The sequence below is a fragment of the Saccopteryx leptura genome, chromosome 13 (genome assembly GCF_036850995.1).
Source record: "Saccopteryx leptura isolate mSacLep1 chromosome 13, mSacLep1_pri_phased_curated, whole genome shotgun sequence".
Lineage (NCBI taxonomy): Eukaryota > Metazoa > Chordata > Mammalia > Chiroptera > Emballonuridae > Saccopteryx > Saccopteryx leptura.
Window position 1 is genome coordinate 20,757,210 of NC_089515.1, and position 27,282 is coordinate 20,784,491.

The 27,282-nt window shown below is 49.5% G+C and overlaps 1 protein-coding gene across 6 annotated transcripts in view; it reads left to right on the top strand.

The window, feature by feature from the left end:
* SORCS1 (sortilin related VPS10 domain containing receptor 1) overlaps nucleotides 1–27,282 on the top strand; it is a 578,632-nt gene that overhangs the window by 526,974 nt on the left and 24,376 nt on the right. For all 6 annotated transcript variants that reach the window (XM_066354763.1, XM_066354758.1, XM_066354761.1 and 3 more), the window contains exons 20-23: nucleotides 3,982–4,115; nucleotides 8,339–8,462; nucleotides 14,642–14,754; nucleotides 17,572–17,703. In XM_066354763.1, coding sequence (XP_066210860.1) covers nucleotides 3,982–4,115; nucleotides 8,339–8,462; nucleotides 14,642–14,754; nucleotides 17,572–17,703 — 503 coding nt within the window. The remainder of the gene's footprint in view (nucleotides 1–3,981; nucleotides 4,116–8,338; nucleotides 8,463–14,641; nucleotides 14,755–17,571; nucleotides 17,704–27,282) is intronic.

Genomic DNA, 27,282 nt, shown 5'->3' on the forward strand with positions numbered 1-27,282 from the left:
TTTGATTCCAAATCAGAGGCTTTTTAATGCAGGTTTGCAAAGGTCATTAGAAACAAATGGAGCTGATGTTCCTGCTCCAGTGTTTCCTGCGGTGGGCCTGCGGCTCTCACCGGGCGGCTGGGTAATCTGTTGTAGCCTGACAGTTGGAAACTCCTTGGGGAAGGTATTCACTGTGCTCTGCTTGTTTGCAAACTAATGAGACACCTCCCACGGTGCAGCCAGTGCTGCCTTGGATGGGACAGGGAATTTAGAGGACAAGCAGATTTCTGCTCAGAAAGCGGCTCTGTCTAAGCCAGTCTTACAGAAAAAAAAAAAAAATCACTGAAAACTGCAGATTTGCAGTATGAAAGGTAAAAAAAAATGAAGTGGATTTTCTAGTCCTTTCCAGACATTTCTCTTCAGCTGCCTCCTTACAGAGATGCAATTTGCAGATGTCTTTCTGTCCCCATCTTAGGGTAAAGGGATCAGTTTCCTGAGTCCTGCGTAGCTTTGCAACTTTTCACACGATCATTATTTTAGCCAGCAAATGCCATACTTGGGTTTTGGAAAGTATGGTTTAATGAGCCACCTGCCCAAAAATTACATGACAAAAATGTCGTGTCCTGGACCTTCTGAATTAGAACTCCTGAAAGTGGCACCACCATCTGATCTGAACAAATTAGAATGGTCCTTATACAACTGAAGTGTGAGGAGCCCTGTTTGAGGATCTCATCTTTATACTTGATGCTTTTGTTTCTTTTAGTGAGTTTTTACACTTTTCAGACAAATAGCAGTATGATGCATACAGAATACTTGATTTGGTGGTCAGAGAAGGTCTCCAGAACACATGTTATAGGCAGGCCAGAACAACCAGTGCAGGAGTGTAAACACACACACACACACACACACACACACACACACACACACACACACACACACACGGTATTCAGTCTCACAAACATCAGCTGTGTCCTGCAGCACAAGAAAAGAGCAGAGAAACCTCACTCACACAAGTAATTCTGCAGTCCTCTCAGCCACCTTACCAGGAAGATTCATATGGAGTGATGCAGTGCCACCTGCCGTTCCTTTTGGGCATTGCAGGCACTTGTCTGATGAAGAAGCATCCGCTTGTTAGTTCAGCCCTGGGCTTGGTGCAGCCCGCCAGCAGGGTCCTCCAGGGGCGGGAGGTTCACTTCTGCGGTTCTGTTAGGGCAGACCACACCCTCTGTGCAGAAAAAAGATGCTTAAAGGGTACGCTTTGAGGCAACAGGCACTAGGCATATTAAACATATAAGGAGATGAACACAAGAGGATGTGGGAATCTGAACGCTAAATTGCACACATGTAGATGAATGTATAATGTATAAGCATGCAGAAATGGCTTCATGCGGACACTCATGTACATACTTCAGGGCCTCTGAGGCTGACACGCAGCATGTCCTGAATGCCTCTCAGGTGTCACAGGCCACCAGTCCCTCCCTCCATCTCTGCACTGCAGCCCTCTCCTGCCATTCCTCAGACATGACAGCAAACCTCCCTCCCGTCTGGGATTTTACTCCACCCAAGCCTGAGCATCGCACACAGATACTCAGTGTCCCGGGTACTGTAGTCAGGTCGCTGCCCAATTATCATTTCCTCTCCAGAGAAACCTTCTTTGACCAGCCTGTCCAAAACAGCACTCCCTCACCTACCCCATGCCTCCCGCCCTCAATAATACTTGAGCTCCATCCAGTGCCAGGTGTCCCCTGGAAAGATGCCTGACACTGGACCAAAAACCATTGAAATGAATGACTGACCATATCTCAGTAGCATGATTCAGTTCTTGTCATTATTAGGATACACCGGCATCAGTCTTACTTTGATGGTCTGACACTAAAAAACTTCTTAAATGTTCCTATGTGACAGAGACCAAGAAAAGGACCCCTTCTATTGTAGAATGGAGTGAAGAGCCAATCAAGTTCTTACATTTTAATGGATTCGTTTAACTCAGCTCTGAGGAGTCTGGAGAACTGTCACACACAAGGGGACCCTGGAACTGAGACTTGAAGGCTGACAGGTGCCATATGAAAAGTGTCAAAAGGTCTTGGGTTGGGACAAGGCATGGCCTGCCAGAGCCAACAGGGGACAGAGCAAGAGCCATGCAGTGCAGGGGAGTACGCATGTAGTTCACTTCCCAGTGCCTGGATCCCACTCAAGTCACCAGTAAGGGGTGACCTGTAATAGCTCTTTTGTTGAAATGTGCCCATTTTCAGCTGGCCAGAGAGTGGGGTCTGAAGTCAGGCTGCTTTAGTCTCCACCCTGGCATCGAGGAAGGTCACCTCTCTCTGTTTCTTCATCTCTAGATGGGTACAATATTAGTGTCTGCTTCACTGTGTTGCTGGGAGGATTAAATGTGAATAAACAGTCATTAGCAGGCTGTGTGGTCCACGGCCGTCACTCAGCAACGCTGCCCTTTTAGTACCACATTGAACCGTTCTGACTGTGACTACTTTCTATCATACGGCTTATAAGCCAGAAAATCAATTCTGGTCGGTATGCTGGTCATGGAGCCTCACATTCTATGAAGAGAGAGAAGCAGGGACAAAAGCAGAGACAGAAGTCATATCACTTGTGACCCAGAGAATGTTCAAGTATCCGCTACGGCTCAGAAACCATGCTAGCCTTATTTATGTGTGAAGGGCTCTTATCCTCCAAAAGTTTGCAGCCGGTGTTCTCTGTCTCACGAACTTTAGATCAATAGGTGTTAGCCATCATTGGTGTTGTCATTAGGTAATGCGAATTTTAATCCGAGCAAGTGAATAGCGTGATCAAGTTGGCTTTCTAGGAAAATCTCCCTCAGAACAATTTGGAGGGCAAGAAGGTGCCCAGTCATCACCATGAATGTATACTGTACATGCATGCAAGAGTGAAGTTACGCAAACACACACGTACATACATATTTCAGGGCCTGCAAGGCCAGTGTGCTACGTGTCCTGAATACCTCCTATATCTCATCGGCTCCTACGCCCTCCCCCATCTCTGCAATGCAGCTCTTTGGGTTTTCTTGCTATTCCTCAGCCATGGAGAGCCACCTCCCCCTCATGGTCCGAAGGCTTGCTGTCCCCTCGCCCTGGAGCACATATTTTCTCCCAGGCACTGGGACACCTGGCACTTGGTGGAGCTTGTGTACTATTGAGGGAGGTGGGCACTGAGCACGTAAAGCGGCAGCTGGATCGTAGGGATGGGATAGCACGGGTTAGAACAGGGATATCTGTAAGAAAGTAGGAACGTCCGGCTGCGGGGGCTGTGCGGTGTATGAACCAGGGCAGGAGGGGGTTGGGCAAGAAGAGCTCTAAATGGGATATATTTTTTTTTAATTTTATTTATTTTTTGTATTTTTCCGAAGCTGGAAACGGGGAGAGACAGTCAGACTCCCGCATGCGCCCGACCGGGATCCACCCGGCACGCCCACCAGGGGGCGACGCTCTGCCCACCAGGGGGCGATGCTCTGCCCCTCCGGGGCATCGCTCTGTTGCGACCAGAGCCACTCTAGCACCTGGGGCAGAGGCCAAGGAGCCATCCCCAGCGCCCGAGCCGTGGAGCCTCGGCTGTGGGAGGGGAAGAGAGAGACAGAGAGGAAGGAGGGGAGGGGGTGGAGAAGCAAATGGGCGCTTCTCCTGTGTGCCCTGCCCGGGAATCGAACCTGGGACTCCTGCACGCCAGGCCGACGCTCTACCACTGAGCCAAATGGCCAGGGCCTAAATGGGATATTTATGAAACCCAATCAGTACCTTCCGATATGGATGTGGGTGGTGAGAGCAAAAAGCTGTCTCGATTGACTTCCTGCTACCGGGTCAGTCCCCTGGAAAAATCTTGGTTTTGTTCCTCACTGCATGGAGAATAGTGAACAGAACACAGTCGTGGGTTTCTCAGAACCGCTGGCTGCTGACTGAGTCGGAGTCAGGAAGGCGGGATCCAGAAAGCTCTTCCCTCTCTCTGCCTCTCTTTTCTCTCGTGCCTCAGGTCCCCTGGAGCACGTGCACCTGTCCCTTCCTTTTGTCACCACCAAGAACAAGGAGGTCAACGCGACGGCCGTGCTGTGGCCCAGCCAAGTGGGCACCCTCACTTACGTGTGGTGGTACGGGAACAACACAGAGGTGGGTGGTGTTGGAAACGACACGCGTGGGGTCTCCCGCGGCTCAGGGAATGAAACGGCTTCTGTAACTTGGGAGTCTGAGGGGGTGTAGCCCCGGGGGCCGGTAGGCGCCCGTGCATCAGTCTCTCCGTCTGCGAGTTCTCTGTCCTTCTGTCCCTCTGGGTTCTCTGCCTGTCTCCAGTTCTCTCGCTCCCCACTTCACCCCATCCCCTTGCCTCTGCCCTCCTGTGTCCTTGTCCTTCTGCACTTGGACCTGCCTTGGCAGCGACCTTAGAACCCGAGCTTCACCCCCCCCCCCCAACGCTCAGCAGAGAAAATAAACTCTCTTCGCCCAAAGTTCTCCCAGAAACCCGGGGATGGCTGTGATTGGCCAGGCCTTGACCGCAGCGGGATGGGTATGAGGGGGTCAGCCTCCCTAGGATCACATAGACCCCGAGACAAGGGAAGGAAAGGTCCCCCAAAAGGAAAAGAGGACATAGGCCAGGCCCGTTACCACCCAGCCGCCCACTGGCCTCCTCACCCTGCCTTAGCCCCGGGCGCTGTGTAGCAGGTCAGCTTTTCCCTGAGTTTCCCTGAAACGTTCCCTGTGGTCAACAGTCACTCGCCATTTAAAACCTTAACCTCAGTGACTGTGAGTCCCCCGTTTTCACAGTCAGGAAGTGGGGCTGCCTCAGTCAGTGAGGCCGGTCCTGCCTCGCCCTGCTGCGCTGTGCAGGGCCCAGCCCCGAGGTCCCCCAGTGCCTGCTGCGCTGTGCAGGGCCCAGCCCCGAGGTCCCCCAGTGCCTGCTGCGCTGTGCAGGGCCCAGCCCCGAGGTCCCCCAGTGCCTGCTGCGCTGTGCAGGGCCCAGCCCCGAGGTCCCCCAGTGCCTGCTGCGCTGTGCAGGGCCCGGCCCCGAGGCCCCCCAGTGCCTGCTGCGCTGTGCAGGGCCCAGCCCGAGGTCCCCCAGTGCCTGCTGCGCTGTGCAGGGCCCGGCCCCGAGGCCCCCCAGTGCCTGCTGCGCTGTGCAGGGCCCAGCCCGAGGTCCCCCAGTGCCTGCTGCGCTGTGCAGGGCCCAGCCCGAGGTCCCCCAGTGCCTGCTGCGCTGTGCAGGGCCCGGCCCCGAGGTCCCGCCTCGCCCTGCCGCGCTGTGCAGGGCCCGGCCCCGAGGTCCCGCCTCGCCCTGCTGCGCTGTGCAGGGCCCGGCCCCGAGGTCCCCCAGTGCCTGCTGCGCTGTGCAGGGCCCAGCCCGAGGTCCCCCAGTGCCTGCTGCGCTGTGCAGGGCCCGGCCCCGAGGTCCCGCCTCGCCCTGCCGCGCTGTGCAGGGCCCAGCCCGAGGTCCCCCAGTGCCTGCCGCGCTGTGCAGGGCCCAGCCCCGAGGTCCCGCCTCGCCCTGCCGCGCTGTGCAGGGCCCGGCCCCGAGGTCCCCCAGTGCCTGCCGCGCTGTGCAGGGCCCGGCCCCGAGGTCCCGCCTCGCCCTGCCGCGCTGTGCAGGGCCCAGCCCCGAGGTCCCGCCTCGCCCTGCCGCGCTGTGCAGGGCCCAGCCCCGAGGTCCCCCAGTGCCTGCCGCGCTGTGCAGGGCCCAGCCCCGAGGTCCCCCAGTGCCTGCCGCGCTGTGCAGGGCCCGGCCCCGAGGTCCCCCAGTGCCTGCCGCGCTGTGCAGGGCCCGGCCCCGAGGTCCCCCAGTGCCTGCCGCGCTGTGCAGGGCCCGGCCCCGAGGTCCCCCAGTGCCTGCCGCGCTGTGCAGGGCCCAGCCCCGAGGTCCCCCAGTGCCTGCCGCGCTGTGCAGGGCCCAGCCCCGAGGTCCCGCCTCGCCCTGCCGCGCTGTGCAGGGCCCAGCCCCGAGGTCCCCCAGTGCCTGCCGCGCTGTGCAGGGCCCAGCCCCGGGGTCCCGCCTCGCCCTGCCGCGCTGTGCAGGGCCCAGCCCCGAGGCCCCCCAGTGCCTGCTGCGCTGTGCAGGGCCCGGCCCCGAGGTCCCCCAGTGCCTGCCGCGCTGTGCAGGGCCCAGCCCCGAGGTCCCCCAGTGCCTGCCGCGCTGTGCAGGGCCCAGCCCCGAGGTCCCCCAGTGCCTGCCGCGCTGTGCAGGGCCCGGCCCCGAGGTCCCCCAGTGCCTGCCGCGCTGTGCAGGGCCCGGCCCCGAGGTCCCCCAGTGCCTGCCGCGCTGTGCAGGGCCCAGCCCCGAGGTCCCCCAGTGCCTGCCGCGCTGTGCAGGGCCCGGCCCCGAGGTCCCGCCTCGCCCTGCCGCGCTGTGCAGGGCCCAGCCCCGAGGTCCCCCAGTGCCTGCCGCGCTGTGCAGGGCCCAGCCCCGAGGCCCCCCAGTGCCTGCCGCGCTGTGCAGGGCCCGGCCCCGAGGTCCCGCCTCGCCCTGCCGCGCTGTGCAGGGCCCAGCCCCGAGGCCCCCCAGTGCCTGCCGCGCTGTGCAGGGCCCAGCCCCGGGGTCCCGCCTCGCCCTGCCGCGCTGTGCAGGGCCCAGCCCCGAGGCCCCCCAGTGCCTGCGTGGAGTTTTATTCTCGTGCCTGGCCGCATGTTGTGCTACACTTTTGAACTTGCTCCCTTCCTGGAAATTAAAACGTCCTTCCAGGTTCAGGCAGGAGCACTGAGGGCGCAGGCCCCGGGAGGGGCTGGCCCCGGCTGGAGGGCCGCTTCTGCTCCCAGCAGAAGTGCTTTCACTGGGTGACCTTCTTGTTCCCGTGCAATGCATCTTTTTTAAATGCAAATATTTTTCTACTCCAGAGCTGAATTTGGGCTGGCTCTTAACTTGGGACATAAGCGTGCACAGGCCAGGGAGGAAATCTCCCTGATCTGGACAGTGAAGGGAATGTCTCACCTCTATAGTTAACCTCACTCAGCTGAAAAGAAGCCCTTTCTTTTTTCTTTTTTTTTCTTTTTTTGTATTTTTCTGAAGCTGGAAACGGGGAGAGACAGTCAGACAGACTCCCGCATGCGCCCGACCGGGATCCACCCGGCACGCCCACCAGGGGCAATGCTCTGCCCACCAGGGGGCGATGCTCTGCCCCTCTGGGGCCTCGCTCTGCCGCGACCAGAGCCACTCTAGCGCCTGGGGCAGAGGCCAAGGAGCCATCCCCAGCGCCCGGGCCATCTTTGCTCCAATGGAGCCTTGGCTGCGGGAGGGGAAGAGAGAGACAGAGAGGAAGGGGGGGGGTGGGGGTGGAGAAGCAAATGGGCGCTTCTCCTATGTGCCCTGGCCAGGAATCGAACCCAGGTCCCCCACACGCCAGGCCGACGCTCTACCACTGAGCCAACCGGCCAGGGCCCTACGAAGGCCTTTCTTAATGACCTCAGAAACCATGCCTGTAAATTCGGCCCACGTGGGACCCGCGACCCACAGTGGGAAGGCAGAACTCTAGGGTACTAGCCTGAAGGTCCTAAACAACTTTCTTCTGTGTCTTCTATGATTTGCCTTTGAGTAGAAAACCAAATTTTCAACAGATCGCGTGGAGCAAAGTTCTTCTGCTGACTTCTGTCTGCCTTCTGCTGTGTAGGGAATACTATGAATTTTGATTTTTAAATTAATTAAGAAAAGACAGGAGAGAAATGATTGCAGGAAACGAGTTGAGGGAGGTCAAGAGGCTAATAATCTTCCCCTCCAGGACCCTGGCATCCAATTGTATTATAGGCACGGCTCCAAATCTCTCTCTCTCTCTCTCTTTGAGTCCTCAAACCTCTATCCAATTAGTGTGCGTTTCCATAGCAGCTGCTTCCAGGAAGCTGCTAACAGGGCTCCACCACACCAGGTCACTGCTGTCTGACTCCCAGGGTTTTGGCGTTCATGGTTGCTGTGCTCCATTGTAATTTATTATGAAGAGGGTACCCGGGAGATAAACAACTGGCAGCTTGGACTGCTTCAATCTGGATTGATATGAGCCCCCTGTACTCGTCTGATGTGACTGTTTCTTTGGATAAAAGGATCCGCTTGATACGAGTTAGGTTGTCCAGAAAGAGAGACGTGTATCCCACCAGCGGCAAGACCTGTCGATCCTCCCAGCCCTCAGTCGGGATGGCGCCGGAAGAGACGTGTCAGGTTCACAAGGAACGGGCAGAGCCGCTGGGGGTCATGGCTCTAATCGCCCCCTGCTGGCCTGGACTCGAGATGATGGGGAGCTGTAGATGGGGTCAGGTGTCACCAGAAAGAGCCTCCACTGGTTTAAGTAGCTCGTTAGTCTCTGTCTGGTCTGTAAGTGACGAGCTTCTCCCTCCTCCCCACACCGTGCCCTTCTTTATTTTAGCCCTTGATCACCTTGGAGGGAAGCATCTCGTTCAAGTTTACTTCTGAAGGGATGAACACCATCACAGTGCAGGTCTCTGCTGGGAACGCCATCCTGCAGGACACCAAGACCATTGCGGTGTATGGTGAGTACTCTTGTCTTCGTGATTCACTGCCGCCCTCCTGCTCGATGGGGTTACTGGTACCCCAGTGCCAGAGGCCATCTGGCTCGTGACCTCCCACCAGAGCACAGAGGACAGTCACTGCGAAAGAGATGAGTCACCTCTGGGCTCCTTCTCTGGCGAAGATGTGGTTCACCAGCAAAATACTAGTCACAGGACCACAGAGGGTTTTTATTGTTTTGTTTTCCCGGCGTGGCTCTGGGGCACGTGGAGTGACTCTTCACTCACGCTCCTTAGGCAGGGTACAGCAAGCTTACTAGTGTGTAAGGCTCTTTCATTCCCTTTGGTATATTGGTACTGTTGGGATAATGAAAAACAACTGTAAAAGGAAATGGTTAATATTGAGGCCTTTTATAGGATTCAATTTTTTATTAAGTAAAAAGAAGGGAGTCAGAGAAACAGACTCCTGCATGCACTCTGATCAGGATCCTCCTTGTTAGCCCCCATGGGGCAGTGCTATGCCTAACTGGGGCTGATTGCTCCATTGCTTGGCAACTGAGCTATTTTTAGTGGCTGAGGCCAAAGCCACAAAGCCATCCTCGGCACTCGGGGACAAATTGCTCAAAACAACCAAGCCATGGTGGAGGGAGGAGAAAAGAAAGGAGAGAGAGAAGGGGGAGGGAAGAGTTGGGGAAGCAGATGGTCGCTTCTCCTGTGTGCTCTGACTGGGAATCAAACCCAGGACATCCACATGCCAGGAGGACACTCTACCATTGAGCTAACTGGTAAGGGCTATAAGGTTCAATTTTAAAAGTCTTGATTATTAAAAAGACTCTACCAATGTCTAGCTACCCTGAAAATCTTTTACACAAATCTGTATCATAAAAAGATTCTACTAGATTAAAAGAGATGGCAGGGTCATAAAAGCAGGTGTCATGCATTGTCATAGACTGGCTATTGATTTGAACAAGTCTCTGTACAGAACAGTTTTATAATCCATTGGGGAAGTTGAGTATGGTCAGAGTACTAGATGGAATGAAAATTGACTAAAATGGAAAAGTGGAATTATTGATTGAAAATGGGAGATTGAGGAAACAGTTTATACAAGTTGATCGCATTTGGGGAGGTTTTTTCTGCATAGAATGATATTCAGATGGATGCACTACACGGTATTAGTAGATGGTAAAAACGTAAACTTTTATTGTTAATGCGGAAGTGGTGCATATGCATCATGGGAAATTGAAATTGAAAAAAGAATTTTAAAGGAGATAGGGAAAGTAAACACGATGCAGAGAAAGAATACAAAAGGGATGGAGAAAAGGAAGGAGTGAGAATTAATAGAAAGATAGATAGATAGATAGATAGATCATCAGGCAGACATCAGCTGGTAGTTCAGATAAAAACAATTGTTTCAATTCCATAATTAATTGATTCTGATGCAGGTTCTGTTTTTCATTTCTCATCTCACCAATTTGACCTTCAAATTCCAAAAGTAATTTGTTTGAACACATCTGAGGGTGATATTCCTTGCGCAGCTGGATGTCAGATTTTGTAATGTTCCCTAACACCACCACCACCACCACCACCACCACCACCACCACCACCACCACCACCACGAGGCTTGATAAGTCCAAATAGTAAGTGAAAGTAAACCAGGGCTGTGGTTTTTCTCACAAGGTCCCGTCAGTGAGGCAACGCTCTGGCCAGGCCATTGTCCAAAAGGACAACCTGTGCTTCTCTTTCCTTCTCTACTCCTTTCTGTGCCATAGAATGCACTGAATCCTCATAACAACCCTAGTGTTGGGCGGTAGTGATACTACTCTCTTTTATTCAGAAGGGTGAATAACTTGTCCCAACTAGTAAGTGCGGGACCTGGGCTTCCAACACAGACCACCTGTAGCCAAGACCTATGCTCTGAGATGTCCCCACCTACCTGGCTCTCGCATCTTGTCTATCTGTTGCTCTTTTTTCCTCTCTCTTCTTCCTGGATGTCACAGGTGTCACTAATGACCACAGATCCATTTGTTCCTCAGATGCCCTGTTGGTTAAGCCTATCGGCAGCCTTTTCATTAAAACTACAGAGAAAACTGTACACCTAGACGCTCTGAGCTTATATGATCCAACTCGTTATCTTTCAGATAGGAAATTGTGGCCAAGAAGTGGGAAATTATTGGCTTAAAGTTATTGTGCTGTTTAGTGACAGATCCAATACTAAATATGGTGCGGGCAGTGACAGTAATGAATGTCAATGAAACCCTCACTAGCATCTACTAACTCTAAGCACTTGCTTGATATATGTGATCTGTTTCATTGAACAGACATATGAGACAGAGTTATGAGAAATATGCTGTAATTATCCTTGCTTTACAAATGAAAATAGGAGATAAATGTAATAAACAGAGCCTAAGACTCTGAATCCAAAGGGAATGTTTCTAAACACTTTCTACTCTCTTGTTACTGTTCATTTTTTCCTCTTCCTAAAATTTCTCAAGAGGCATCATCCAAAAGAGCGTCACTCCACCAAATGTGTCATCTTCATTGAAAAAGGCCTCTTCATTAGAAGCGTGAGCAGGGGAAGTGGTCCCCCGTCCTCTAACCAAATCCCTGCACCATCAAACCTCAGATGAGTTGTCCAGAGTTGCATAGGTATGATCAGAACATTTTAATGACATTTGTGAGATATTAAAGGCAAATTGCCACCCAAGAAGTTAGGCAAGATTGAACTCCACTAAAACAAAAGGCAGGAAGATTTTCACACTCTGGGCTGGGCTGGTAGAAAAGTACTGGAGCCCTGGCCGGTTGGCTCAGCGGTAGAGCGTCGGCCTAGCGTGCGGAGGACCCGGGTTCGATTCCCGGCCAGGGCACACAGGAGAAGCGCCCATTTGCTTCTCCACCCCTCCGCCGCGCTTTCCTCTCTGTCTCTCTCTTCCCCTCCCGCAGCCAAGGCTCCATTGGAGCAAAGATGGCCCGGGCGCTGGGGATGGCTCTGTGGCCTCTGCCTCAGGTGCTAGAGTGGCTCTGGTCACAACATGGCGACGCCCCGGAGGGGCAGAGCATCGCCCCCTGGTGGGCAGAGCTTCGCCCCATGGTGGGCGTGCCGGGTGGATCCCGGTCGGGCGGGAGTCTGTCTGACTGTCTCTCCCTGTTTCCAGCTTCAGAAAAATGAAAAAAAAAAAAAAAGAAAAGTACTGGAGAATTTGGGTGTGCAGGGGTCATCAGCGTGACTAGGCCATGGCGAGGGCTCATTGGTGCCTCTGGAAGGCGGGCTCCTACCCTCCTATCGGCAGCAGGTCTGTTTTCCTTGATGATTACATTTCAAAGAGCTGGTTCCCAGGCCCTTGAGAAAGCCATGCCTGGGTTCCAGAAGATGTACCTCACAAAGGGGCAGAGAAAAAATTTACAACCGCCAAGTTTTCCAAAGTCAATGTTCTGAGAAAAGGGAGGTCAGGGGCCTTCAGTCAGGAAGAAACCTGAATGTCGCCAAAAATGTTGTCAAGTTGAGGGGACCATTAAGGCCCTCATGGTCATGTTGAAAGAGGCATCATACTTGGGGAGTTGACAGAGGAAAGATTGTCCACCCAAAGCCACACAATAGACCAGAGGGAAGAAAACCTCATTGGCATTGTGTCCTTTACTCTGCTCAAGTCACAGGTTTGCCTTTTTAATACAAAAAAGGGGGGGGGAGGATGGAGGGAGGGAGGGAAAGAGGGAGGAAGGGAGGGAAGAAGGGAAGAAGGAAGAGAGGGAGGGAGGGAGGGAGGGAGGAAGGAAGGAAGGAAGGAAGGAAGGAAGGAAGGAAGGAAGGAAGATGCCAATGTGTAGAATTCCTGTCTGCATCTTCCGTTTGTTGCATCAACTTCATTCTAGCTGTCTCAGCTACTAACCCTTCCTGCTCTGCTGTTTAGTGTGCCTAGTAATGACAGAGGGAGCTCCGTCATTTTTCTCATTTGTGTCCCTTATTAAGATAAACATCTTCCCTTTTCGATGCAGTTTCGGCAGTTCGATAAGAGAAAGTGAAAATGACATAAACTTCTGTCTTCGAAGGTGAAAGTTAGGACTCTGAGTGATTTTGTGGTGCTGCTATGGACCAGGCTTCTAATTCACCTGTGTTTCATCCTTCTCCCTCAGTGCCGAGGGGGTGGTATTCACATAGGTAACCAGTGACTCATAAAATTGTCGAGCTTTGAAAAGCACATCTTTGGAATAGGCCAGTTGCCATTAATGCACACCTTATGACATAAGAGTCATCAAAGCCTGTGTCCGATGAGTGGTTAGCATTGTTAGGAGACGCAGGTGGACTGTTATGTTTCCTGAATGCGTAAGCAGCATTGCTGATATCACTGAATCTCTGCCGAAACAGCAAGGCCTGCTTATGACAAAAAAGAAATGTTTGTGAAATCATGAAAGCAGAAATTACAGGGAGCCTGCTCTATAATTTATGCATTTATTTATTCAACTGAAAAGTTATTAATTAATTGACTCTATTCAGATAAGAGTTGAAAAAGCTACCATGAACAGGGTCCTATTTCATAAAGAGCCAGGAACACGGGCCTCACTGAGGTTACGTCCCACCAGGAGACAGATGACAGAAGCAACATAGTTTAAGCAGCAAGAAATACGGAAAAGTCGAGTCACTTGATCAAGGGTGTTTGAGTTGGTGACAGGGAGGACACCTCAGTGGCTGGTGGGAAGGGCTTCTCCCTGGAGAGATCAGAAAGAGTTGAGAACGCTCGAATGTGGGAAAATGGAAGTGAGCTGACGTGGGGAGGGGCGTGGCCGACCGAGAAGCCCGGGGAAGGACACGCCCCGCAGTGCAGGGAGGCCTGCGGGACACGGGGCAGCCCACAGAGTCAGCGCTGCATTGTGTAGGGCGAGGAAGGCCAGGCTAAGAATCTGAATTTTATTCTAAATGCAGTGCGGAGCCATGTGCCAAATATGGGGCTGAGTCAAGTTCCTCAAGTACTGTGAAACCGTGCCACCCAGCGCCATGCTGAGTGATGCCAGCCAGTGACTGGGGAGACAGAATGCTAAGGCAGATCCATTCCTGGGACACAGGGGACTCCCCTGGCTGGCTTTGGCGAGAAGGCTCCCCAACAGTCTTTTGGAACCTCCCTTGTGTGCAGAGCAATCACCCATGCTTCCTCCCCTCTTCCGCTAAAGGGTCATGTAGGCATCACAGTCTGATGGTGCTCCAAGCGCCTCTGGCTTTCCCTCCATTTCTCTCATAGATTCTCCTCATAAAACCCTTGCGTTGGTAGTCCCGCCTACTTCCTGAAGGACCGAGACAACCAACAAAACCCTTGAACTAAGGCGCTTTAAGTTCTGTTGAATAAAACTTTCATGCAAACACAAAATAGCAACAGAATGACTATGGTAATAATCATGCAATGATATAATAATTATTATGCAATCACACAATAATAATGAAAGTATGTGCAAAACAGCATAAAGAAGAAAATGAAAGCATGGTGGGAGAAGGGATTCTGTCAGAGCCTGACTGTTGCGTGCATAGAAGGTGGGAAGGATGGGGCAGGGTAGGCAAGGGCTGGTGTGTGCAAAGGCCCGGGGTCATAGGAAATGCATTCGGGGCTCTCCAGGTCATTGCATGTCGGGAGTGCAGAGTCCAGAACTGGGACAACAGGCAAAGTCAGGGGAGCTAGGCAGGGGCCAGAGCCCAGGGCTTAGGTCTAGAAAACGAGGAGCAAGGGTGGGACATTGCCTTTTCCTTCTAGTAGGGCCTTTCTGGTGATTGTGGGGGAGAAGGCCCTCCATTAGGGCTTTGTGTAAAATACAAAGTATGACACACTTCTTGAGAAAACTACCATGTCTTCCCATGAATAAGATGTGCTATTTCTGGAAAAATTTGGGGTCTAAAAACTGGGGTGTGTCTTATACAGTGGTTGTAGATTTTTTTACTTGCATTTCCCACTTTTTCATGCTTGTTTTTGCGGTCATTGTTGAAGACAGTGATTCGTCATCAGATACAAGTGAGGAGAAGCTAATGGCTGGGAGTTTTGACAGTAATGAGGAGTTGTATGAATTTTATAATGAATAAAACTTGAGTTCAATAACTTTATGTAATACTTTTTTTTCCCCAAATTTTGTGCCCCAAAATTAAGGTGCATCTTATACATGGGAGTGTCTTGTATGTGGGGAAATACGGTATATGACTTATAGGAATCACCCTCCTGTTGTATCCCCAGAGGAATTTCGATCTCTTCGCCTGTCCTTTTCTCCAAACCTGGACAACTACAACCCGGACATTCCTGAGTGGAGGAGGGACATCAGTCGGGTCATCAAAAAGTCCCTGGTGGAAGTGAGTGCACACTCCCCCTCCTCTTGCCTGGGCACGTTTTCTCTCTGTCATGGAAGAGCTTCCTGTTGAGGGTATCCTTGTGTAAGGAAATGACAGGAAACAGCTGGACCGTGGGAGATCTGTCTGCTATCGCACAGGAGCTCGATGCTTGCAGACATGTCCTATATACTTTGGGGACTGTGAACCTGTAAGCACACATGTGGTCCTCAACTCTGCTTAGAGAAGAACATGGGCATCTGTGACAGTTAGCTGGGTTCAGGAGGAGCCATTAGTAAGTATAACATCAGGTTCTGATTTTGTGTGTCTTAATACTGAAAGAAGCAGGTGAACCCAATTAGAGCCGCCCTGGGTTCCAGCTCATGGACTGTAAGCCTCAGAGCACAGTGAGCACTGAGAACAGGATGGCTAGTCATCCTTCTATGTCCCAGTTCTTTTAAAGGCATTTGTCGCCTACAACCACCCTGACAGGAGGTCTAATTGCCTTCATTTTGTAGACAAAGCAGCTGAGGTTCAGAGAGGTGTAATAACTTGCCTAGTGCCTAGAAGCTGATAAGCAATGAAGACACACATTGAATTGAAAGGTCTGAGTCTGGTGTCTGGGTTTTTATATATGAAACACAGCTTCTGGGGTTACTGGGGAAATAACCAGGTGACATGATTTATCCCTCTCTGAGCAAATGTCACTGACGTTTTGAGAGGACGCCTCCTTTTGGACACACTGCCCTGTTCATGCCCACTTTCACGAATGATCAGAACAGGATGTCTTCTCGTGGACCTGCTTGGATTTATTGCACAAACCCAGAAAATCAGAGATGAGAGGCTTGGTCTTTGCTTAACCACAAAGGAAAGTTAATGTAGGTTTTTTCTTGTTTGTTTTGTTGGTTTTGTGTGTGTGTGTGTGTGTGTGTGTGGGCGCGCGCGCATCCTTCCTGCTCCCAGTACATGGTGCCTCATGACACAGTGAATTATGGGACAGAGGTATTCAGATAGTCCCTGCTCAAAAAGCAGACCTTGCATCCAACCTTTTAGCCAAGTGCCAGCCTTCCGCATACTTACTCCATTATTTGTGCTGATATTTATTTAGCACTTACAATATTTCAGAGACTCTTCTCAGTGCTTTGAAATTTTTAACGCATTTAATCACTAAAAAAAAAAAAAAAAAAGTACCTTGGCATGTAGAGAGTATGATTATTCTCATTTTCCAGGTGAGGAAACTGAATTTAGAGACACGTTACTTATCCAAGGTCATACAGTTAAAATTCTGGCCCGAGAGTAAGAATCCCAAGGTTTGAGGCTTGATTTCATGGTTTCATAACCACTCCACTCTACTTCCATCCTTAGCTTTACTACATGGAGAGACAGGGATGAGTGGAGCAGTGCGGTGAAGAAGGGGTGAAGGGGTGTCATCATGTGCCTTTGGGTACTCGCCCTGTCACCTTCCTCTGCGGGACTCTCAGCATCCATGACATTATGGGTGGCTAAACATTATGGCCTCCAGGGGGCGCAGCTGCTAGACTGCAGGCCCCACTGGAATAGGCCCTTCTGTCTTGGGAGCTGTTTGGCTCTGGTTGATAATTGCTTTCTTTCCTCTGCTGACAAATGACTTGCACCCTTGAATGAACCCACTGCCCACTTCCTTCAGTCTGCAGCATTCTAGGAATCTGTCCCTGTAGATCTATCTCCCAGGCAGCTGTCTGTTGGCCCCATGTGACTTATCAACCAGACGTTATCTCAGCAATGACCGCTTTTCCAGGCTGATTTCTCTTCGCATTTATTGTCTGGGGATCAGATGCCCCGGGCCTTCACCTCTCCACCAGCTGTCCAGTGGGCTAGAAATGACTGTTCATCAATATTTCTAGGCTGGCATAGAGCTTGATCAGCTCAATACAGAATAAGGGGCTCAACTTCCCTCAGCGCAGGCTGCAGCGGGCAGAGGCAGTTTTGAAAACTTCCTGGTTACCCAGCTCCTGATTCCTAGTGCCCCACCCTCTCTTTGGCCATTTTCTTAAGTCCCAAAGCACCACATTGCCAAGTTTACCTTAATAAAGCCAATAAGGGGTATAGCTTGGGGTCAAATTATTTGTACTTTTCCTATTCATAACATGACAGAATTGGGTAAAAAATCAGTTGCCTCTGCCTCATCAAATGGGATTTCTCTGTTGACTTTTTTACCACAGAATCTTCCACTGAATGTCACTTGTTAAGTCTTTTTTTTATATAAGGATAGTTTAGGATAGTGATGGGGGGGGGGTTATATCAGGTTGAGTCATTAAGATGTGACTGGGCGATCTGAAGGAGTAACTCCAGTCTGCCCCGGAGGGGACGGGGGGCTGGGTTCATGCCAGCTAAGGCGTGAGGGGCCGATGATAACGTTTAGTAAGTGAGGGTCTTCTCCCTGGCACGGCCCACTGACGAGAGATGTCCCGTAGGAAGAAGAACTGACATGCAACTCCCCAGGCACTACTGCAAACATTTTATGTGCAACTTTTTTAATTCTCAAAACCACCCTTTTATAAGTATGGCCAGTATCCCCACCTGTTATTCGAGGGAAAGTAGGCAGAGGAGGGAAAGTGTTTTAAGTTCTCCCAGGGATGGAGCTGAGATCAAACCTCGGACCGTCCGACTCCGGAGCCTGCGCTGTAGCCCAGTGCGGGCTCTCACGTCCCTGCCTTCGGGGACCCAGGACGTGGCTTGTACACCCCACCCCCAACCCCTTGTGTCTTCTTCCCACCCCGCCCACACACCCTGCTAAACACGTGGTCCCTTCCCATCATCTTTCCTGCAGGACTCACATGCTCCTCTGTGTCTGTCCCACAGGCCACGGGGGTGCCGAGCCCCCACATCCTGGTGGCGGTGCTCCCTGGCGTACCCACGGCTGCCGAGCTCTTCGTCTTGCCATATCAGGATCCAGCAGGAGAGAGCAGAAGGTCAGCTGAGGAGCTGGAGCAGGTGAGTCCCCCAGGTGACATTCAGCGTCAGCCCAGAGGTCTGAACCCCACTCCCGCTGGTGTCTGCCCCCCAGGACAACAGCTCTAAGGGACCTCGGCTTGAGAGCAAGGGGACTCACCGGCTGTTTGTGGAGCCTTGGGCTGGCTGGTTCTCCATTTCCTTCTTATAATCTGGGAATCCTAACTACAGCTTCAGCATGAAACACATGTGAGAGTGTTGCAGGCCGTGGAGAGGTTACAGATATGTCCACTCTGTGGAATAGTCCTAGAGTTTATAGCGAATCAGATTAATCAGCACACATTGACGTGATGAACTGCGGAAGATACTGAGCGGGGGGGGTAGGGGGAGCAAGTGGCTGAATAAGATGTAGACGTTGAACCTATTTGTATCTTATTTTACTTATTTTCATTCCAACAGTGTCATGAGAGCTAAATGACAGGATGGGCAGAACTCCTTTCTAAAAGGTGCAACTTTTGTACAAGTCATGAATCCTCTTTACCACCACGACGTAAAGATGGTCTAAAGCAGGGGTCAGGAAACTTTTTGACTGAGAGAGCCATGAACACCACATATTTTAAAATGTAATTCCATGAGAGCCATACAACGACCCGTGTACGTTATGCATTATCCAATAAAAATTTGGTGTTGTCCCGGAGGACAGCTGTGATTGGCTCCAGCCACCCGCAACCATGAACATGAGCAGTAGGAAATGAACGGATTGTAATACATGAAAATGGTTTATATTTTTAACATTATTTTTTTTATTAAAGATTTGTCTGTGGGCCAGATGCAGCCATCAAAAGAGCCACATCTGGCTCACGAACCATAGGTTCCCGACCCCTGGTCTACTATGTGGTTGTAACAAATGAGTAATGCTGGTTCCAGGAAACCACCACTGACTATTTGGGGTTCATGTCCTCACTTCCGCCACCTCTGGAATATTAGTGTGTGTGTGTGTGTGTGTGTGTGTGTGTGTGTGTGTGTGTCTCTCTCTCTCTCATCTGCCTTCTTTTATCCTTTTTCCTCCCCACCCCCCTTCTTTTAATTTCAAAATCTCCCCAGTCTCTATAGTGGGGATTATTATTATGTTACTGTTTTTTTCCTTGTTCTTCTTCTCCATTCATTGAGTTAAAATGATCAATCTTGGTCTTCTTACCCTATTAGAAACAATCAGATTTCAGTTTCTTAATTCTTTCTAGCAAATATATTTTTAAAAATAGGATTTCTCTGAGGCATACAATACATATTGGCATTTTCCATCCCCGGACTGGGAGCTTTTCAATTTACTTAGAAAAGTCCCATAATTTAGTCCTATGATCTGTAGTCTTCCATGATGACTGAGAAACCCTTGTAGGAGCCTGATTAACAACAACCCCACATTACATCATGACCTACCTCCTTGCACACACCCTTCTTTCAACTGCCACTTTCTCCCTCAGCAGAAAAGTCACTGTAGAGCCAGTAGCCATGACCGCCATCACAGCTGCTTGGCCCATGCAGGTTCGCATTTGATTCGGACAGTCGGTAATGAAACAACATTACCTTTAATCCTAGCTTGTACCCAGTGGGCAAGTAAAAACACACACTGGGCTCTAAAACCCACTCATTCAGTGCTCACAAAGCTACTGACTTATCCGAGTTTCCTAGAATCAAAGGTTTCTAGCTCACTAGCCTTATTCACCTCTGTTCCCCACCTCTTCCTCTCTGCACAAACTCTGCACAGACTGGCTTCCCCAGCATTTCTCCATCTTGGCTGCCTCTGCTTTCCTCCGTGTGGCCTTTCTCTGCTCTCCTACAGCATGGGCTCCTCCTAGAATCGCAGCACTGTTTGGTTGCTCCACTACCACCCACCATGAAAGCTGGAACGCCCACTAGTGGGCAGGAGAGACCAGGTTGACTAGCACTGCAGAAGTGGGCAGTTTTTATAAAAAGGTTCGCCATCTCGATCCTAGAATGTAATCCCTCTTCTCCCAGAACAACGTGATCTCTCTTCCTTTTAAAATTTTTTGGTGCAAAAGCCCTCTCCCAACACACATTAATACAATCACGCCCATCGCAAGCAATCTCCTGGGTGACAGGCTTCCACGTGGGCAGCGCCATCTTTAACAAAGTGAACATAATATATTTTATCTGCCCAACAGTCACCTCTGTCATTTTCTCCATGTGCAAGTCATAAAGAGCAGAGCTGTCATGGAAAGCCCTGTTGGACCCCTCTTCCTAGTGGCCTGCCATTGGAGGGAGGGCACTGATGGCCCATCAGACCTGCACCTGACCTTGCTCAGCATGGCCACTCAGCACCCCATCGTGTTCTACAAATGATTCCCTGTCCCTGCGATTCAGTAGGAGAAAAACAAATGGGTTTTTATTACAGCCCTGATGCTGAGAACCTAGAGGGAAATGATCTCTAGCTAAGGCCTCTCCTTCTCTCCTCTGCAAGTCTTACTGAGCGTCTATGAAATCCAGATACAATCTCTGCAAGGACGGAACGGTCCGGGTTCAGAGCCAGCAAATTCCCTAGCCACCACATCATCTGTGCATCTCTATGTCTTATGATTTCCATTTTTCTCTAAAAGTTGAATACATTCTGGATGTTTCCTGGAAGGGAAAAGAGACAGAAGGGAAACACCTTCTGTATGTTCCAGGAAACACCTTGTGTTTGTTTAGGAATATATCTTGTGTTGATGGTTTTCTCTGGACTTCTTGTTTCCCTTGAGTCTCTGTCTTGTTTGAGTGCCTCCTCCAAAGGCATTCTCAGAGAACCGAGTGATGGTCCCGAGGTCGCCTGGTTCCAGGTATTGATAAACCATTAATCAGAGACCTGAGCGCAGCTGGCTTCTTTGAAGACTATGTGACTTAGTATTTGGTTTATCTGTAGGGCATCCAGCTACTTTGTTAGAAAGAGCACAGGTTTGGAGCCATGTAAACCAGGTTTCTAGGTTCAGCTCAGATAGTCATTGTATATATTTTGTAGATGAAGAAAACAGGACCTGAAAAGTTAAATAATTCAGCCAAAGGCACACAATCTATAATACCCGTCTCAAAGCGTGTTTGGGATACCATTATAGAAATGATACAGCAAAGCAGTATCATTTCTTATAGTAGATACCCAATAAATGGTAAATGGATGAGGGTTAGATTTATGGCCATTTAGGAGAAGAAAATGTGGAAAATGCAAAAATAATTTAAGATTGTTTGATATAGTCAAGGGCATGTATTGGAAAAGAGGATGGTGGGAGTAAGGGGAAAAAAAGATTAATGAGTGAAATTATGGAAGAGAACAAGGTCAGTAAGAAACAGAAAGAACACATATGAATGGCTATACTGGAGAGAGGATGACACATCTAAGTTATCATGCAGATTAATAGCATTAAAGGAAAACAAAGGACCAAGCTAGAGATTGTAACTGTTTAAAGAATGTGCCAGCGTATCAGCCTTATTCAGGATGCAAGCTAAGCTAAATGCAGTGCCCAAACCAAAGATACACACGGTACATAAGGTCACTATCTTAGCTGGGGAGAAGAGCATTATGTGCCTCATTAAAAAATGCAGTAATGAAATCAACACAGCTGCCTGCCCTGGGGTGGCGCAGTGGATGAGCATCAACCTGGAACACTGAGGTCACTGGTTCTGAACCCCGAGTTTGCCTGGTCAAGTCACAGATGGGGTTTGATGCTTCCTGCTCCTCCTGCCTACTTTCTCTCTCTTTCTCTTTCCCCCTCTCTAAAATGAATAAACAATAATAAAAAATCTTAGAAATCAACATAACTGAGCCTGTGTCAAGCACCTGTAAAAGGGGGGCAGCCCAGCAGACACCTGTAGTTTTCCTCCAAAGAGGGCTCCTTTGATCCTTCTCCCTGACTCAGTCACTTGTAAAATGAAGGAATTTGGGCCCCCAGGTAGAGATGTGACTTGCCTGGGGCCAAACAACTCACTGGGAAGAATGAGATTCTAGTTCTGTCTGTTTCTGCAACTAACAGTCAAGACTGGTCCTCTCCCTCCACCCTCTGGGCACCCCCTCCACATGCTGCAGACATGGATTTGGGGACCACTCTACTTCTGTAGGCCCAAAAACATCAACACTGTTGTACCAGGAAATGAATGAAAGATGTTCTGCTTTGTTTTGTGTGTGTGTGTGTGTGTGTGTGTGTGTGTGTGTGTGTCTAACTCAAACACATTTAGGGGGAAAAGTGAAGTTCTGAGCTTATTTAGTTGAGAAATCTAACTATATAGTTTGGGCATGGATGAATTCAGAGCTACTCAAAAGCATCATCAAATTACGCCCTTCTCTTTATCGCTCCTTCTTTTTCCATTCCTCTTCTTTGGTCCCACATGGGAATTCTACCTAAGAATGAAGCCAACACGTAGGAAAGCAAGACCGGCCCCAGGAGGTCCCAGCTTCTGTTTAGTCAGCCTGTCAGTCCCATGCGGAAGACAACCCCGCCCCAACTGCATCACAAGAGCCCCAAGTTGACAATTTCCACTGGGCTGACTTGGGTGAAGCAGGGATCTCTTAACTAGCCCCGTGATCAAAGGGCTAGATTGTCAACTCTGATGTGTTCTACCCTCCTTGAATCGGGTATAGGGGCCTCTCCCAAATCAAATGGACTGAGATGGAAAATGACGTGGTTCTTCAATGAAAATGTGGGCAAGAGAGAAGGAACACCAGGCAGGCAAAAGCAACTGACTTCCTTTGTAATAAGTTACACAGAAATTTTAAATGAATTCAAAGCAAAACCAGACAACAGAGAGGACTCCTTCTTGTTTGAAGGCTGCACTGTGAATGTCAGATGGAACTGGGAAGGGCTGACTTTATCTCCTCTCTTAATGCCTGGGCCCCTTTCTTGTAAATATACACATAGGACCCCCTGCAGGGGAAGAAGTGGGACCCTGGCTGAATAGTCCCTGAAGACTGCAAGGGGCAGGGCCTCAGCAAAGGGCTCTTGGCTCTCCTGCCTCGGCTTCCTCAAATAGCATTCCCAGGGGTGAGGGATGCTGGCTTCGACTGAGCTATCTGGTCTGTGAAATAAATTGAAAATCCCTCACAGTGAGAAGTACTTGACCTTGTTATCAAGTAACGTGGGCTGGGTTAATCAAGTGACCTTGTTCTGGGAGGGTTCTGCCAGTCTTTATTTCAGATCTCCAGTGAGTGGGAAGAGGCTGCTTGCCCTTTGCTGGCCTTATCAGGGATAGCACCTCCTGCTCCCCTGAGGCCAGCTGCTTAGATGTAGAGCCCTTACTCCCCCCCCCCCCAATCCTGCACTCTGAGTCATCAGAAGCAAGCAGATTTGAGCCTGGCTTCCTCAGGGGAGGAAAGACCATCCTGCTCTGTCAAGGTTGTTTGTGATGCTCTGCTGGCGAGATAGGTTGCCTACAGGTTGTCTTGCAGAATCCTTAAGGGGCATGAAAACACTTAACAAAGAACAAAAAGACTGTGGAAAACACGTCAGCCCTCCGAGGTTGTTTGGGTTCCCCTATTCACCTGACGACAGATGCAGAATCCAGAAGTCAGGGAAGGAAAAGGCACCTTGGAGAGGGGAACCGTGTGTCGGCAGTGTTCGAAGGAAGTAAACATTCTTTCTGAAATATAATTAATATTTTCAGACTATTTTTATATGCCCACATAGTCTACCCCAGGGGTCCCCAAACTTTTTACACAGAGGGCCAGTTCACTGTCCCTCAGACCATTGGAGGGCCGGACTATAAAAAAAACTGTGAACAAATCCCTATGCACACTGCACATATCTTATTTTAAAGTAAAAAACCAAAATGGGAACAAATACAATATTTAAAATAAAAAAACAAGTAAGTTTAAATCAACAAACTGACCAGTATTTCAATGGGAACTATGGGCCTGCTTTTGGCTAATGAGATGGCCAATGTCCAGTTCCATATTTGTCACTGCTAGCCGTAACAAGTGATATGACACGCTTCCGGAGCCATGATGTGTGCATCCCGCATCACTGGAAGTAGTACTGTACGTGAGTGCTGCCACATACAGGACTCCAGGAGCACAGGATGTACTCCACAGGATGTGGAGGCATCCTGTGCTCCTCTCACTGACCACCAATGAAAGAGGTGCCCCTTCCAGAAGTGCGGTGGGGGCCGGATAAATGGCCTCAGAGGGCCACATGCGGCCCACGGGCTATAGTTTGGGGACCCCTGGTTTACCCTGTCTGGATTTGTTAACGTGGGGTGTTGAACCATAGAAATACCCTGGTGTTCCCAAGTTTCTTGCAATAAAGCAAGAAACTATAATTAATAGTATCATAGGGAAGAGTTGGACCAAAAGTAATATGGCAAAGGAGACAGAGTTGAGAAGGGGTGATGTTGAATACAAGAGGAGAAAGTATATATTATGTATGGCCAATCTGTTTCTTCGTCATGTCACCCAGGAAACTTCTCGGGCACTGTAATCAAGCTGATTCTTTTGAGCTAAGAAAAAACAGAATTAGGTGAGCTAGTGTTAACTAGAATTAGTATTTGGCTGCATTGCTTTCCCCATAAACTGGGTGATTGGGGAAGATCTTCCTCAGTCTAATCCAAAAAGAGGATTCTTCAACTGCTATTTGAAGGGACCTTAATAATGTAGCAGGATCAGGATTGATGGGCTAGGTCAGCTCCATGGTCATTCTAGGCAAGTCTCTCTCTAAGCATGGCTCCAGAATGCTATTTATAGTCAGTAGGGTTTGCATTTCTTCCACCAACTTCAGAGATAAACACTAATATTTTAGCCCAGTATAGCTTTACCATCAGTATATATGCCAAAACCCATTTTGAATCTATACTTTCATATTGTACCACTTCTTTGTGTTACATGTTTTGTTTTGTTTTGTTTTGTTTTTGTATTTTTCTGAAGCTGGAAACGGGGAGAGACAGTCAGACAGACTCCCGCATGCGCCCGACCGGGATCCACCCGGCACACCCACCAGGGGGCGACGCTCTGCCCACCAGGGGGCCATGCTCTGCCCCTCCGGGGCGTCGCTCTGTTGCGACCAGAGCCACTCTAGCGCCTGGGGCAAAGGCCAAGGAGCCATCCCCAGCGCCCGGGCCATCTTTGCTCCAATGGAGCCTCGGCTGCAGGAGGGGAAGAGAGAAACAGAGAGGAAGGAGAGGGGGAGGGGTGGAGAAGCAGATGGGCGCTTCTCCTGTGTGCCCTGGCCGAGAATCGAACCCAGACTTCTGCACGCCAGGCCGACACTCTACCACTGAGCCAACAGGCCAGGGCCGTGTTACATGTTTTATAAATTTATCAACTACTCTGTCTTCCATTTTTTCATATTTCAGCAACTGACACTAATATTCTAAGAATTTGAGCATGTGTTTTTCCGTTTTGTTTTTTTTTTAATTAAAAATTGTTTAGATGTTGAATGTGTTCTTTGTGTGGTAACTTGCACCACTGTTGACTACATATTTTCAGCTTACTGCCTTCTAGATAAACGGTAGGGCTGTACCCGTAATTCTCTTCTGTTGGAAGATCCATGTGACTAATTCTGACCAATGACTTGGGAGCTGAAGTGATGTGTCACTTCCAAGTTGAAGTATCCAAATCCGATCAGCAAACTGTGGAGAGCTCCTTTGCCCTCCTAGGGTGTAGTGAATGGAACATTTGAGGGCGCTGCTTCTCCAGCCTGTTATCACTGTGTGATCGTAATGAGCAGAGCCCCACTGCCTACCTGCAGTTTGAGCAAGAAATAGACACGAACAAAGTTCACCTCCTGAGATTTTTTTTTTTTTTTTCATTTTTCTGAAGCTGGAAACAGGGAGAGACAGTCAGACAGACTCCCGCATGCGCCCGACCGGGATCCACCCGGCACGCCCACCAGGGGCGATGCTCTGCCCACCAGGGGGCAATGCTCTGCCCATCCTGGGCATCGCCATGTTGCGACCAGAGCCACTCTAGCGCCTGGGGCAGAGGCCACAGAGCCATCCCCAGCGCCCGGGCCATCTTTGCTCCAATGGAGCCTTGGCTGCGGGAGGGGAAGAGAGAGACAGAGAGGGAAAGCGTGGCGGAGGGGTGGAGAAGCAAATGGGCACTTCTCCTGTGTGCCCTGGCCGGGAATTGAACCCGGGTCCCCCGCACGCCAGGCCGATGCTCTACCGCTGAGCCAACTGGCCAGGGCACCTCCTGAGATTCTTAACATTGTGCCTTCAGCCTCACCTCGCTTACTCTCATTGCTACACTTAAATGTCATACTTTGTGAGGAAGATAAGAAAAGAATAGATGTCTTCCCTTTAACAAGTCTCTCTCACTGTATCGTTTGGTGGTAACATTCCAAGTATTTTTATTGTATTGTGTCCCCACTGTCTTAAGTGGTACTTTACGTTAAGTGTGAGTTATAGTTGAATCACAGGCATATTCTACCATTCTTGGCAGATGCCAAGAATAATGTGTTGTTCCTTTGGTCATGATTATTTAGCTGAAGGAGAACTGAAAATGGACTGTGTAGGCGAGCAGCAGAAGAGGGTGACAACACAAAGCATAAATGAAATTTGCTAAGGCGATGCACTTTCACTGGACAGAAAAGAAAATTAAATTCAGCTTGCTTCAGCGGGTCCAATCTCGCAGCAAGCACACATTGTTTCCCTTGATTCCTTATCATGCACGGTTTTATCCTTCTCATTAGGCTGCCACCACACCTTCCTGTAGATTCCATTTCTTCTACTCTCTTCACAGCCAAAGACTCTCCCATATGTTACGTATTATAACCAATGAGCAGACAGCGGTAGTCCTGGTGATAGTGTTAGGAGTTTTGCCTCTTCCTGCAGCTCGTGTTGGTCATCTGACATGGCACTGGTGTTCCAAGTTGTGCCCTCACAGGTGAATAAAAGATGGCAGTATAATTAACAGAATGCATTTCTTAAAACCTCCTAAACCTGCTTTGCCGCCAACCTCTTTCCAAATGTCTTTTGTTCTCTTTCTTCATCAGCTGGTTAAAGGACAATGTTTTTGATGGAAATGGCCTAGGATTCAGTGTAAAACAATATTTTAGTCTAGTCTCAACTCTTCAAATATTAACTGGGTATACTTAGGTATATCCTTTAAGCTCCATGCTCCTTCCTAAGAGGATACCAGCACTAACACCTAAAATATTCTGAGGTAGAAAAAATAATGGGAAATATGCAACCTTACCAATATGAATTATTCAGTGTATAGATAATATACTTAAAACACATACATAACAATCGATCTGATGACAATGCAGATATAAACCATACAGGATGAACACTTCTGCAGGTGGCAGGAAAAACATTTAAAATACTGTCCAAATCTGTCAACAGTTTCATACTCATTTATTTGAGTGGAGAAATACATGATTCTAGTTGATATTATTCTCATACACAATATAAATTTTATTTAGTTTTATTTTTGTACGTAATTTCTTTCCCATAAACTATATGTTCTTCATTGTATATCCTTTGATACAAATTAAATACATGAAACATCCTTCCTGCCACTGGATTATTTTTCATGGCCTGCTTAATGTTATGAATGATACAGATAAACCAATGAAGCAATGTTATAAATGAAAACAGATCTGTGAGGTTAATTATATTCCCAAAAGACTCTCCTGAAGATTA